A 13,614-nucleotide genomic window follows, 5' to 3' on the forward strand; every position below is an offset into this window, starting at 1 on the left:
TTTCAGTCAATGGTACTGTGTCTGCTTAACTAGGGCTGAATTTGGCCTATAGAAAACAGATACACTTTTTTACTCTAACATTAACCCATCACCTGGGAAGAGAATCGTATTGCTAGTAAAGGTTAAAGAGCAGAAAGCATCTTCTCCCCTGTTCTGTGATGCTTAGCTTGTGTATTTAAAATACCTGAGAACTTCAGGATAAATAAATAAATGAGAATGAATCAATAGCGAGGGTCACGGTTACTTAAAAACCTGTCTTGGTCTGTATCATTTTCTCTTTTTAATGTGACCTATAATTTCTGCCATATCTAATTCTCTCATTTCATCCCTGCTGCTGAGTATAGTGTAAGCAGAAATGGTAACAGTCAGAGGCAGCACCTGTTGCTGAAGAATAAGCAACCTATAAGGGGGTGGCACAGAACATCTGTGTTCCTGAAATATACTTGCCAGACTAGGTGGGCTGGGGAAATACCCTTTCCCCTGAAGGTGTCTGCTTTGGGGGTGGGTGAGAGAGCTTGGTGATTGCAAAGGCACGTTGTCAAGAGTCTGCTCTGCAAGAAGAACAGCCATGAGGTGAGCAGGTTTCCTGAGCTACAAAACTGGATCCTCCCAAGCAACACATCTGCAGTGAGGAGAGGAGAGAATTGTAGGGGAGTCACACATAGAGTATAGTTAGAAATATGAAATCACATTTTGAAAAGAACTGACCAGGAATGATCTGTTACTAACTGTGACCAAAACATTTGTTGTTTGTTTTAACAAAAATGTGATGCCAGCTGCTTTAAGGGTGCCTTAAGGTCCATGCAACATTTTCAAGACAAATTCACCTCATTAACTTCTCAGGTAAATGTGAAAGAACCTTAATAAAATATATCCTGAGACAATGAATAGCGATTGGAATATTTCCTATGTGACAGCTGGGAGCTGAATAGTGCACACAGTGAAAAGAAAATAATAAGGTGCCAAACTATTGTCTCCCATAAGTAAACAAGATCCACTGTAAATTGTTAAAACATTATGAGCCTGATTTGTGCCATACTCTGAATGTGTGCAGAATTCAGGTATTTGCACAGGAAGCTACCAGATGTACATTTACATACACACATACCAGATTTATGCATATATTTGCAGCGATTGCATGCACTAATTAGGTGCACTCTTTTGTGTGCACAGTTGTGCAACTGATTGGAAATTAGCCCACAATTAAACTGTTAGTTTCCTCTGAATTTCTGAAGCATTGGGTAGGGTTTCAGCCATATGACTCTCATTAGTATTAGTATGGGAGGCACATAGCAAGCATCTCATGCAATTCCTGAAAAATGTACCGGGCATTATTTTGTGTGTGCCTTGAAATCTAACAGAGTGTTTCTTGGTTGATGTAAGGCTGCTGATAAATGTCATCGCTCTACTTAAAGATATTTTTGTCAGTTTTTAATTGCTTCCAGATGAGTCAAAAAAACCCTTGGAGTTTTTATTTAATGAAGTCAGGTGGTTCACTCCATACAAAGAAAATGTTGACTTACAGAGCCAGCATGTTCTTCCAAAGTTTCTACAACAGAATTGATTTAAGTGGTCTGATAAAGTAATAGTTTTCTGTTAAAATCAATGAGTATTATCCAAGAAAGGTAATACAGACTTTCTGAATATCCTGACAATAAAATGGAGATGTGTTAAAACATGTCCTAGTAAGATGTTTTTTGCCAATTAGCAGTACTGGTTCTCTTTGTTAATTATTTTCATCTAAGTGTGCATCTTCCTCATTGTTATAAATTGATATAAACATGATTTGGCTTAGATTTTTCTATTATATATTGTGTTTTTGCAGCAGGGTAACCCATGTATCTGAGCCTGGGCTTTCTCTCGCCCACCAAATCCCGACCCAAGGCATAAGCCAAGGGGGTTCTCACCACCCCCATACAGGGAATCGGGATCACAGGTCAGTTTCACCTGCTCCTTCATTCTGGGCTGCCATTTTTATCCCATGAAAAGTCCCTTCCCCTGAGTATTCAGTAGTTTCACTGTGGCAAAACACTTTTGACCGCTTGGAGGTGCTCCTGCTGATGCAGCGCTAGCTCAACCCTCCTCCTTGCCAGCCTGAGGTGTAAGATCACTCTTGAACCTGGGTCTTTTGCATTATTGCATGTTGCGCTACAAGCCAAATCAAGCCATTGGTCTAGTTTTAGCCTTAGATTTAATGACAGATTTATTTCAAATGAGAATTTATCATTCAAAGTAATTTTGGATTTCAATGATGACTGATGCACAGATGACTGCAAAAATCAATCTGAGAGCTTTCTCATGATATAATTCAGTGGTCTGCAGTGACATAATATAAACCTTTCTATATGCAGATTGATTGGAAGGAATGAAAGTTATCTGTATATAACTGGGCCTAGGAAGCTCACAAACATTATTGTACAACAACTGCATGCTTTGTTCCCACATTACATTTTATTTTCTACTTTAAAAAGACAGATCAGGAGTGTTTCATGGTTACCAAAAGACACTTTCAAATAAAAAGTGCAGGTTAAAAGTACTGCAGCTATGGCGGACTCCCTAGGAAATCCATAGCTACATCAGCAGTTAAAACTGTAACAGCAGATCCAAACGATACTGGTGCCAGCCTGTTGATTTACTAGCACTTCATCTGTGGCTGCACTACAGCTTTAAACTTTTACTTTTTACTAAGAAGCCAGGTTGGAAAGCATGAAGCACTACTGTTTTCACTCGTTTGTAATTAAGAAAGGCAAGTTAGAAGCAACTGTGGCTGGGGGCAAATACTTCTTGAAAGCTGTGGCTGTGCTTACGCGGGGCAGGGAGATGAAGTTCCAGAACAAAAAAGGAGGTCTAAGGAGTTTTTTTAATAAAAAAACAACAACAACAACCTGCTACAGGTTTTAGACTTTGACATGGTTTAGAATATTGTAGTACATTCGGTTGTGTTTTCAAGAAAGAAAGAAAAAGAAAACTGGCCTGTCCTACACTCATAAAATCAACCCCTTGAGGAAACTGTTCACTCATGAGATCAGTGGACTGCTCACATGAATAAGAGCTATGGGATCTGGCCCAAAGGTATTTACAGTAATTTAAAAAAGAAGTTTTGCTTTTTTTGTTGTTACATTTCATTTACTGTTTCAGATTGTGTTGATCCCTATTACATAAATGCAGTGATAAAAATAACTGTTACACCGTTGTGATGATTATACCAGAAATGCAGAATTTAAATTGCACCAAACAAGTTGCTCAGTGTCTACATCCCATTTTATTGTTAACACTACAAAGGGAGAAGAGGAAAAGTTTCAATACAATTAAGTGAACTTTCTATTGGTGGTCAAGGGAAGTTAGCTACAGAACTGTCTTCACCTGGTGTAATATTACTGCTAACCATGGAATAAAATAACAATGTTTCTTAGTTTGTGTGTAACTTAAACACATACATGGGGTTTTTTTAAGTGGTTCTTTTGCTAATCAAGGTTTTACAAGGTAAAATATCAGATTAATTATGCAGCTGTCTTTTGCAATTTCACCAGATCACACAAAATTATTTAAACCAATTTTTGTTCACAGTATAGGTGTAAAGAAATTACCAGAGGTGGCAAAAGGAGCATTTTAAATGGTGAGGTTGAAATTCATCCATGTACAGAGGGCCAGCCCAAAGTCTCTGCAGCACTTAAGGCCTCAATCCTGCAATTCAGTCCAGCTGGGCAGACACCTGCCCCTGCAGAGAGTAAATTGCAGGACAGGAGCGAAAATCTCATCATGAGGACATAAGAGGTGCAAATACCTTGTGATCATTCCTGGCCCTCTGCATAGAGGTGAATTTCACCCTTAGGAAATTAAATGAATAATGTATCCTCAACAATTTCCAGATTAACTGAACTTGAGCCTTGTTGTAGTTCAAATTTTCTCATGCAGTTGTACACATTGCCTACTCCTCACCCAACATCCATACTGATTTATTTGCCATACTCACTTGCATTTTGGGGATGAAGACATCCTTGCTGAGCTTGTGCTGTGTGTTCTCAGATTTTCTATTCTTCTTGTTCTTCTGCCTTCTCTGTTCCTTCCATTGCTTTCTGCAGGTATTTAAACCCCTGGTTCAAAAGAGAATATAATGTAGCTAAGTGGGTAGAAGATGTGAATAAAAACACTGAAGGACCATACTTTAGGTATTTTGTAAATTAATTCTATATCATTTGTAAGAGCTGTTTCAGCATATACATATATGTTGGGACTCCTATCTTGTATATATCAGTACAAGTTACTGTAGGTGCAAAGGGCCCCTTGTTCATTTGCTGCCTTTTGATGTCTTTTTCTTTTTCTTTTTTTGGCTTCATGTGCAATTCCAATTCTTTTTCTGAATGTTTTAATGAAGCCATTGAAAAGGATGTTTGTAGTGCATGCATTCCCACCATCATCTATAGCTTTTAGTAGCTTTCTCTTCATTTTATGCCAAGTAGTGTTTTATGGGCATGAGACGTATTTACCACTAATAAAATAGTTTTAACCTAAATAGAATTTCATTTACTGAAACAAGTGGTCTCTTGTCTATATAGTGCATACTAAACTTACATGAAAAGAAAAAGAATAAAATGTAGTGGAATTTTACCTTAAAAATACAATGGGGATGAAATAATTAACATGACCAGAATTAAAAATGAGAAATATAAGACTACATTCTGCACTGGGAAGATCTAACCACTTAGGCCAGGTTTACACTACCCCCCTAATTCGAACTAAGGTACGCAACTTCAGCTACGTGAATAACGTAGCTGAAGTTCGAAGTACCTTAGTTCGAACTTACCTTGGTCCACACTCGGCAGGCAGGCTCCCCCGTCGACTCCGCGGTACTCCTCTCGCCGAGCTGGAGTACCGCAGTCGACGGCGAGCACTTCCGGGTTCGACTTATCGTGTCCAGACTAGATGCGATAAGTCGAACCCAGAAGTTCGATTGCCAGCCGCCGAACTAGCGGGTAAGTGTAGCCAAGGCCTTAGTGTATCTGGTACAAATGAGTGTAGGGTTCTACTGAAAATACTTACAATTAAAGAGAAAATTGTGAATTTAGTGCCAAGTAAACCGAAAAACCAGGTCACCCTCCATCTTGCACCTGAATAATGAAACTTTGATTCTTCATGCAATTCTCCGTTTCCCCTATCCCCAGGTTAGGAATGAGGGGAGGGGCAAAGATAGCTTTAAGCCACTGTTTTGTCTAGTGTATGGAGGAGCCACAGGGTTGCTTTAACTTATGCTCTGCTTCCCATGGCCTCCTGTAGGCTCCGGGAGGTAGAGAATATGCCCCCTCCCACCACTAGTCAACCCCAAAACACCCCCTATTCTGGGGCCTGGGAGCAAGGCCAGGGTAGGGTGTTTACACCAGTTCTATAGACCAAGGAGTCCCCTTGCACAGGAGGTATTATCAGGGGCATGTTTCTGCTCCCTTTGTACTAACAGAGTGACATAAAGGGACTGTAGTAAAACTGAGAATCAGGCCCCAAACCTCTCTCTGTAGTTGAGAACTAGCTCCTAGTTTTCAACAGCACAATAGAAAAGCATGAAGCAGACACAATCTGTGGAAATGTGAGAAGACATTTAATTTGCTAATCCCACAGTGCTTTGGAAAGAGCCATTCTTATTTGTTAGGCATATCGTGTGCCGTTAACATGACTGGATCTCTGCAGTTCGTTAGAAATGAAGTGTTAAGTGAATACCATCGACCAAAAATCATGAATAAAGAAACATTTTTAAAAGGCAGGTGAACTCAGAATCCCACAATTATACTTTTAGTATTTTAAATGATAGCTGTGAAATATTTCCATTACATCATCTACATGTTACTTAGAACAGCTGCATTTTGAAAATACAAAAAGATATTTGTACAGGCAAAAGATCCATCTGAAGTACCCGACTGCATATCTTTTCATTAAAAAAAGAACTGGGTGCTCTTAGCATTAGTAGCATTAGAACTTTTATCTCGTAACTACAGTTTGAAGCTACAGTAATTATTTAAATTAAGTTAATCCCTGGGCCAAAATTTGGCTTCAAATACCTGAAGTCTCTTGGAACTGAATGTGTTTATCTGAGGACAATCTGTCTAGGAATATGCTCTTTCACACCTTCCCCGACCCCAAAGAGTTAGGGACTAGTTATATAATTTTAAGAACTACTGAAGTGCTTTGGCAGCAAGGTACACATTAAATGTCACAGAACTTTTCTGCAAAACTTTCCAGTTCAGCAGTAGCTCCATATTAAATTCCTTAGGAAACCATCTAGAAGAAACGGAAGTATGCTGACTGCTGGAGAATGTATCAAAATGCAGTGGAAGCCTGCAACTTCAGCAGACCAAGGCATTGATGAAACACAAAAATTGCACCAGTTTAACTAACATACTTTATTTAAATCAGTTTAGTTAAACTGTGCAAACCCTGCATAGACTCTTCCTTTGATTTTTGTATCTGCTTATATTGATTTAGCTTAATTGGGGAACTGGTTGAAATTGACTTAAGTTTAAACCCACATAGCCGTTTGCAACACTTCACTAAATCAATTGTAATAAACTATTTTAGTTAAACTGGTGCTTCTTCTCAGACACTAGAAAAAAAGGACACTTTGTTTAAAAATCACACCGCAGCTTTCTGAGCTCTTAAATATACAATCTTTTAAAAGCAATTTTTGAACAAAATAACCTTGCAAAACTTCAGAAAGATAGTGGCTTATAGTATAAAGTGTAGGCTTGGAAAAAAACAAACTAATGAATTAATTGTTTAAAGGGCCTATTTTATAACCCAAGTGGTTAGTCAGATTCAAGGAAAACGCCATCTTATGCTTGGCTTTAGAAACCATGATCCAAGAATGGAGACAGTTAACCCAGAACAATACTTTTTTGTAGTTGCTTCATTTGTGCTCTCTTTTAAGAAAGCTGAAATTGACACAGCTGTTTTGTTTACTTCCCTGTTTCTGTGCTACCCTCAGTGATGTCAGCATAGTACTGGGAATAGTGTGTTGTTAAGTGCTGTTGTTGAAGCCAGCGGAGGGAATATAGAATCACAAAACATTGATAACTGCCGAACTATGCTGTTGTAGATTTTCAGAAAACAGAGCATCTTGAGGACTTCCCCCAGCAGACTTAAAAAAAAATCTTAAAGTAAGTCAAAGTTGGTCCTAGGTTTCCGATAGTGGCCTATTTACCGAACATTTTCCACACGGTGAGTCAAGTATGTGTGTATATACATAGGTATAATTACTCTTAATACTTAATAAGCAGAGCTGGCCTTTCTGGTCCCACAAAGCCCCCAGCTGTGGGTTCCCCAAATAGGCAGGACCAAGAACTGTAAAGGAGAATTTAATCTTTCACTTACAATCTAGCCCTTCCTTTTATTGTATATGTACAATCTGTGTAAGGGGCAGCCTATTGCTGCACAGTCCCAGCTGCGGACAAAGCAGGGAAATCTCTTCCTGGCTCCTGGCCTGGCTCCAGGGGGAGAGCAGTCTGCTCCTGGTCTTACACAAGAGGCAGACTACTTGTCCCTTTCATGCCAGCTCTGTGCCTACTACTGCAGTTTCTGCTGACAGTAACCTTTTGAACAGTGATCAAGAACTACTTGCGGGCCTCACTGAGGCAAGCCAGACTCTCGGGGATTGTGATGGCATCATTAGAATGTGAACTGTCAAAGCGTTAAGTATGCCAATCCCATAGATTCATTTGTGCACAAATGATGCAAAGGATCCCTCCGAAACACCGAGCTGCCCGAGTTTGAGTTACTGCAAATATTTACAGTAATAGTAAATAGTTTACAGAGAAACAAGATTTTTAAGGTGAGAACCCAGGACACTTGTCCTGAGGGAGGAGGGTGGGGTGTGGGGACATGTTACAGGGATGGAGGGGAAGAGAGAATAAGTCTTCTGTTCCCCTCTCATATTTTTCTGCTTTTGTTTGCTTGTTCCTGTTCTGCACTTTCTCCTCTGCTTCTCCTCAGCTGACCACTTAAACCAGCTTTAACTCTGCTTTGCGCCACCAGCTCTAACCTCGAATTTCCAGGTTTTTATCCCATCATTCATTGCCTTTGTGTGTGAGCACATCTCTGACTGGTCATAGTCACACAGGGCCACTGGGCTCATTTTCTCCTTGTTTCATCTGGGACGGTCAGATTGTGCTTTTTTAAAAGACTTTTTTTTTTGTTTCTTTCCTTCCTCCCTTCCTGCCTCATTCGCCCCTTTCTCTCAATAGCGCTCTCTCTTCCTTTTTACTTTCAGTTACTTCTTTCTTCTTCATTGCTGTATGCAGTTGTTGGAAAGTACAAGTAAGCTCTATACTGCATACTGAAGGCAGCGAGCAGTTTATAGTCACTCATCTTCTCCAGTAATAAGTTCCCACATCATGGCTCCATGATGGAGAAGGCCCCGATTCTCACTCTGACAAGCTCTACCTGTGGGATTTACAGTTCCTATGGAAGAGAGCTGTTTAATAAAGCCATTGTAATGGTGAGAACCCATTTTCTTAGGTAGGTTGACTCCTTTCCATGCAGAAGATTAGTGGCGAGGGTGAAATCCCAGCCCTGGTTGAAGCCAATGGCAAAACTCCCATTGACTTCAGTAGAGCCAGGATTTCACCTTGAGACTCTGAAGATAAATGTGTTTAATAAGCTTTGTGAATCTAGTGCTCTGGGAACATGTAGGATCATTTAGAAACTTCATGCAATATTTAGAATTTATGTCCCCACACTGGAACATCAGCCTATTCTTGCAGATCCACCCTTAGAACGAAAACTGTCCCCACTTTCAGCTTCTATTCAGCCCTCTTCTTCCTGCACCCCTGAAAAAAACTTGAGGACAAATGGGCCTATTTATGTTTTAAAATATGGCCTAATCTATACTAGAAAAAATATATACTTGTTTAATGCAATCAATCTGGTTAAACTTGTGCAAATCCCTAGTACAGATACTCTTAAACTGATAATTTACTGATTTAAGCTAAACCAGTATAAGCACGGTTTTATTTCAGTTTGATTGCATTAGGAGTGTGTGCCGCTTTAACCAGATGGATTTTTAAATTGATTTAGTGCCGTTTACAAAATGAGGTGATAAACAGCACCATTGAGGAATAAAGGGGTACCCAACATAGTTGTCTTCTCTAATTTTGATAGTAGTTGTGTTTTAGGAGATCATGTGTCATTTAGTTGTGGGCTAAGTGACATTTATTTCACGCCATCTCTTTTGACCTCAGCATTGTCTAAATGATTAGTGTTGTGCCAGTATTTTGTTTTGAAACCCAATATGATTACAAAAATCTCTTAGTTTCAGCTTCAAACATAGACACACAAATGAGTCATTAACTCTTCCTTCTTGGCCTCAGACCCCAGGATGAAAACTCCCAGAGCCCCTGAGATTCATAGCTTCATTTTGGATTGCTAGTAAAATCTGAGCTCAAACCTTCCTACCATACAATGTGTAGGAATGAATGAGACTTATGAGTCTTGCATTGTATTTCAGGCCTTGCATATGAGTTCAGATGAAAACAAAACTTGATGTGAAAGTTAGCAGATGTGAAACCATGAGAACTGAAACCTCTGGTAAAAGCTCAATGAAACCCACCTGAACCAAAACTGCAGAGTTTTGCCCAGCGCTAACCCTTGCATTACCCGCAAGTATCCCTGTAGCTGGATGCTGACTTTCTTCCATACTGTAAATGAGAAAGTTCTTACATGGCTCTCTCATTTAAAGTGCATATAAATCTGGGATACACAGCACATAAACAATGGCAGGATAGAGCCTTTAGGGTGATATTTTCAAAATGACAGCATTTTACATGTAAAATAAATCAGTGATTGTGCATCTGACGCCGTACGCAACTGTACTTGCAATATGTTTTCACTCTCTCTACAGGTGGCACATAGTCCAGACCATTTAAAAAAAAAAATACAGAGTGCCTAAATGAGTAGCAGAAATAAGTGGCCAGGGATTGTGAGGGAAGGGCATGTTTATCTATTTAAGTGTGCAACTGCATTTTCAGTGTTGTAGGCCTCCAACTGGGCATCTAAACTTCACAGATGGGGGTGCAGCTGGTGCGCCTCAAAACACTCCAGGTTTGCATGTTGAGGTTGGTATCTGTGTGTGTGTGTGTGTGTGTGTGTGTGCGCACAGGTGGGCTTTTTGTAGGAGCAACACATTGGCAAACCATTTTGTGGGTGCACCAGTTTCACCCCCAGTTTGAAAATGTAGCATTGTGCGTGCATGGAGAACTGATTTATTCAGAAGCATTTCCTCTGGAGATTGTTTTCTGTTTTCTGCAAGGCAAAACAAAAATTTTTCTTGGGTAATACGCAGCATCTGATTTTGAAATAATTTTAAAAATTCATTATATGCTGTTTCTACGAAGTTTTTAAGACAAAAAAACCCACTACAGTGACAAATATAGAAAACCAAAAGAAGATGACGCATACACATTGTAAATCTGTGATAGGTGGTTATAAATGAGACCTAACAAGGATATAATAAAAATGTTGGCGAATCTAGCCCATTACTCCAAATTCTGCTCCTCATTACATCTGTGCAACCCCTATAAGTCCAGTCAGACTGCACCAATGTGCCTGGGAGCAGAGTTTGAAACATTGTATCTATTTCTGGTTCCCCCACCTCTCCCAGTAACAAGCACAGGGTCAGATTGGGCCATTTACGCTTTGGCCAATGATGCAGAGCTGTAGTTTCCACCGGGTAAGCTAGGAATCCTCCCCGAGGACCCTGCTGCAGAGAGAGAATGTGCATGCTCCACCATTCCTTGGGCTGCTGCTGCTTGCTTCTGTCTCTATACAACTGCCCACTCCTGCACAGACTGGTGCAGAGCTGGGGAGGACCATAGCCTTGCCTCCTCTCTGTGCTTCCTCTTCTTGGGGTGGCTTGCATCACCAAGAGGAGCAGTAGGCGGGAGCATAGCCTGATCCCGGGATGAGGGAATGTTCTCTTCCCCGATCCCTGTGCACGCGCGCACACACAAACACACACACACACACAAAATTTGGCCATGATATTGAGATAAACATCTTATTCTCAGATAGAGACTCCAGAATCCAAAGTGAACACCCTCAGGTCTTATCTCCTGCTACTTCATATTTTGTGTTTTAAAAAATGAAAATGAAGGGTTTTTAACCTTTAGGTCTCATTATCAGTGTAAAAAAGGCTCCTGGTTTTCTTTTTAACTATAGAGCTCATTGTTCCTTTGAATGAAGAAGAAAAATATCATTACGAACCTTTGTCAGTGCAAATGAGATTAGCATTAGTGAGCGGATGGGTCTGAAAAATTGTGAGCCTTTCCCTTGAGTTTTAAAAACAGCCTGATTTTTTGCATTGGCAGTTTGGTGTTCAGTTAGATATGCAATGTTGCACACAAAAATACTTCATTTCATATTTCAGTAGAGGCTTAAAATTGTCATCCTGGAAATATCTGTGTGTGTGCTGTTCTATCTCACCGTGTGCTCAAAAAGCAGTTGCTGAGGACTTACTTTTGAATATCGTATAGAACAGTATGGTTAGAATTTTGTTCTTTCATAAACTAGTATGACATTTGAGAGATTACAGCACAGGACTTTAGAAGTACAGTACATGTACACTGATTACATTAATTTCACACCTGTCACAAGGTCCCATGTAATTTCCATTGACACCTTGCTGGTCATAACTACGATCAGCCATTGTTTGTAGGGGAAACAAGAGCGTGCAGTTATAGGCCATCGCAGACACAATCATGACAATGTACTAGACTAAATTTTTTTTTAAAAAACTCTTTATATTTAAATGAGTTGCTATTAAACATAACGGAGAGCAAAGTTTTCATCACTAAGAGCCCTTAGCCTTTTTCTGAGCCTACACTAGTATATAAGGGCCCAACCCTACAAAAACTTACTACTGGGCATTGTATTGACTACAATGAGTAGTCCTGTTTGATTTGAGCTCCTGATGACTGTGATGTTAATGTATCTCACGACTGCAGTCTCTTGCTATGTGTGCAGTGGTTGAGAATGTGCATGCACAAACTGAATGGCAACATTTTCCTCAAGCACATCCTAGAATTGGAGCATGTAGGTAAAAGTGCTCAAAAAGTGTGTGAGGGACATGAGGGATAGCCGCTAATGGCAGCCATATGGAGGCCCCTTGTCAAAGTTTGGCCTTCTGTCTGCAAAATGAAACTAACAAGATAGGGTAATTTAGATTTTCTACTTCCAGTTTGGTTTTTTTTCTTCTCTATTATCCACAGATGGAGCCTCATAGGATCCTCTCATTGGATAAAAGTGCAGAATCTCAAAAGGGATGTGTCAGAGATTTTCCCATGTGTAAAATTCCAGTCAATAAAGTCCTCCCACCTTATTGACGTAAAAAGAATACCTTTCATGTGATACAAACATTGACTTGCTCCTGCTTACTCTGCTCACCTTGTACAGAAATGCTGATTGCGGTAGACTAATCAGTTCATTTTTGTATATTCTCATGAGACTCTTTCTTTGGCTGGAACACTATGCACTGTTTGACGCTTGCATGTCTAATAATTTGTTGTTAGCACTTTGTATTTGCCTTTGTTTCTTCACAACTAACAGTTTGGCCTCCAAGTGCATGCATTTTATGTAAATTAATATCTTCTCTATAAATAGTAGTTTATCTGCTGTGTTTGTATTTTAGCACTGGAATGTATAAAAGTTATTTAAAAGACCACTAGCTATTGCCATTTATTGACTCACTGGTTGTGATTATACTAGCATTGTTTATATTTAAAGGTCAGTGTCCTTTCTGTGTTTTAGTTCTCTATTTATTCTATAGGTGACTTGGTTTGTTAACTTTATAATGATAAGATAAAATGCTATGGAATATAGTTTAAGAAACTATTTATTATGGGAAAGTACACTAATGAAAGATAAGCAGCCGCCTTAAGTTTTCCTTCCAGTATGAATGAAAGCTGTAAGCATCGGAGTGATTTTTATTTATAATAATTTAATATTTAGAGTACTGATCAATTTTTTTCTAATACTGAGTTCCTAAAGTATGCATTTACATTTTGAATCAAGCTTCCAAGTACTTGCAGTTGAAGTGCCGGTGCCCAAAGACTTCACATTTATTTTGTGTGTTTCAACATCTCAGGACTCTGTCTCCTGCAAAGTCTCCATCTTCCTCTACTGGATCTATTGCCTCCAGCAGAAAATACCCATACCCGATGCCTCCACTTCCTGATGAGGAGAAGAAAGCTAAAAGACAAAGTGCCAGGGTATGTGTCTCTCCTTCTTTATGTATAGTCAGAGAAAAACTCTTAATTGAGGAAATGTTTTAATGTGGCCCCCTCGTGCCTGGACATAGCATTGCAGGGGATTTCCCGCTCATATTTCCTTAGCCCCACAGTGGCCAGTCCTAGCTAGCATCTTCTCCTGATCCCTTTTGGCCAAATCTCATAATCATTCAGTCCTCTTAAGGGGAGAATAAAGGTCCAACTTAAAGTTCAAATAAGGTCAACCTTTATAGTTCTTCTGCCCTTCTCAGGCTTGGCTGAAACCCTGTGCTTCCCAGCCCCTTCAGAGCTTCTCTTCCTTCACCAGGAACTCCAGCATTGTGCCTCCAAGGATCTCCCTGCTCCTTGTAGG

At 39.8% G+C, this 13,614-nt stretch overlaps 1 protein-coding gene across 9 annotated transcripts in view; it reads left to right on the top strand.

Annotated features, from left to right (window-relative positions):
• The window catches only part of ADAM22 (ADAM metallopeptidase domain 22), a 196,990-nt gene that overhangs the window by 180,403 nt on the left and 2,973 nt on the right, over window positions 1–13,614 (top strand). For 3 of the 9 annotated variants that reach the window (XM_065586978.1, XM_065586980.1, XM_065586983.1), the window contains 2 exons: window positions 1,826–1,936; window positions 13,121–13,244. In XM_065586978.1, coding sequence (XP_065443050.1) covers window positions 1,826–1,936; window positions 13,121–13,244 — 235 coding nt within the window. Of the gene's footprint in view, window positions 1–1,825; window positions 1,937–4,082; window positions 4,170–13,120; window positions 13,245–13,614 lie in introns of all 9 variants that reach the window. The other 6 variants (XM_065586979.1, XM_065586982.1, XM_065586985.1 and 3 more) reach the window with 2 other exon arrangements.

The sequence above is a fragment of the Chrysemys picta genome, chromosome 2 (assembly GCF_011386835.1).
Source record: "Chrysemys picta bellii isolate R12L10 chromosome 2, ASM1138683v2, whole genome shotgun sequence".
Classification (NCBI taxonomy): Eukaryota; Metazoa; Chordata; order Testudines; family Emydidae; genus Chrysemys; species Chrysemys picta.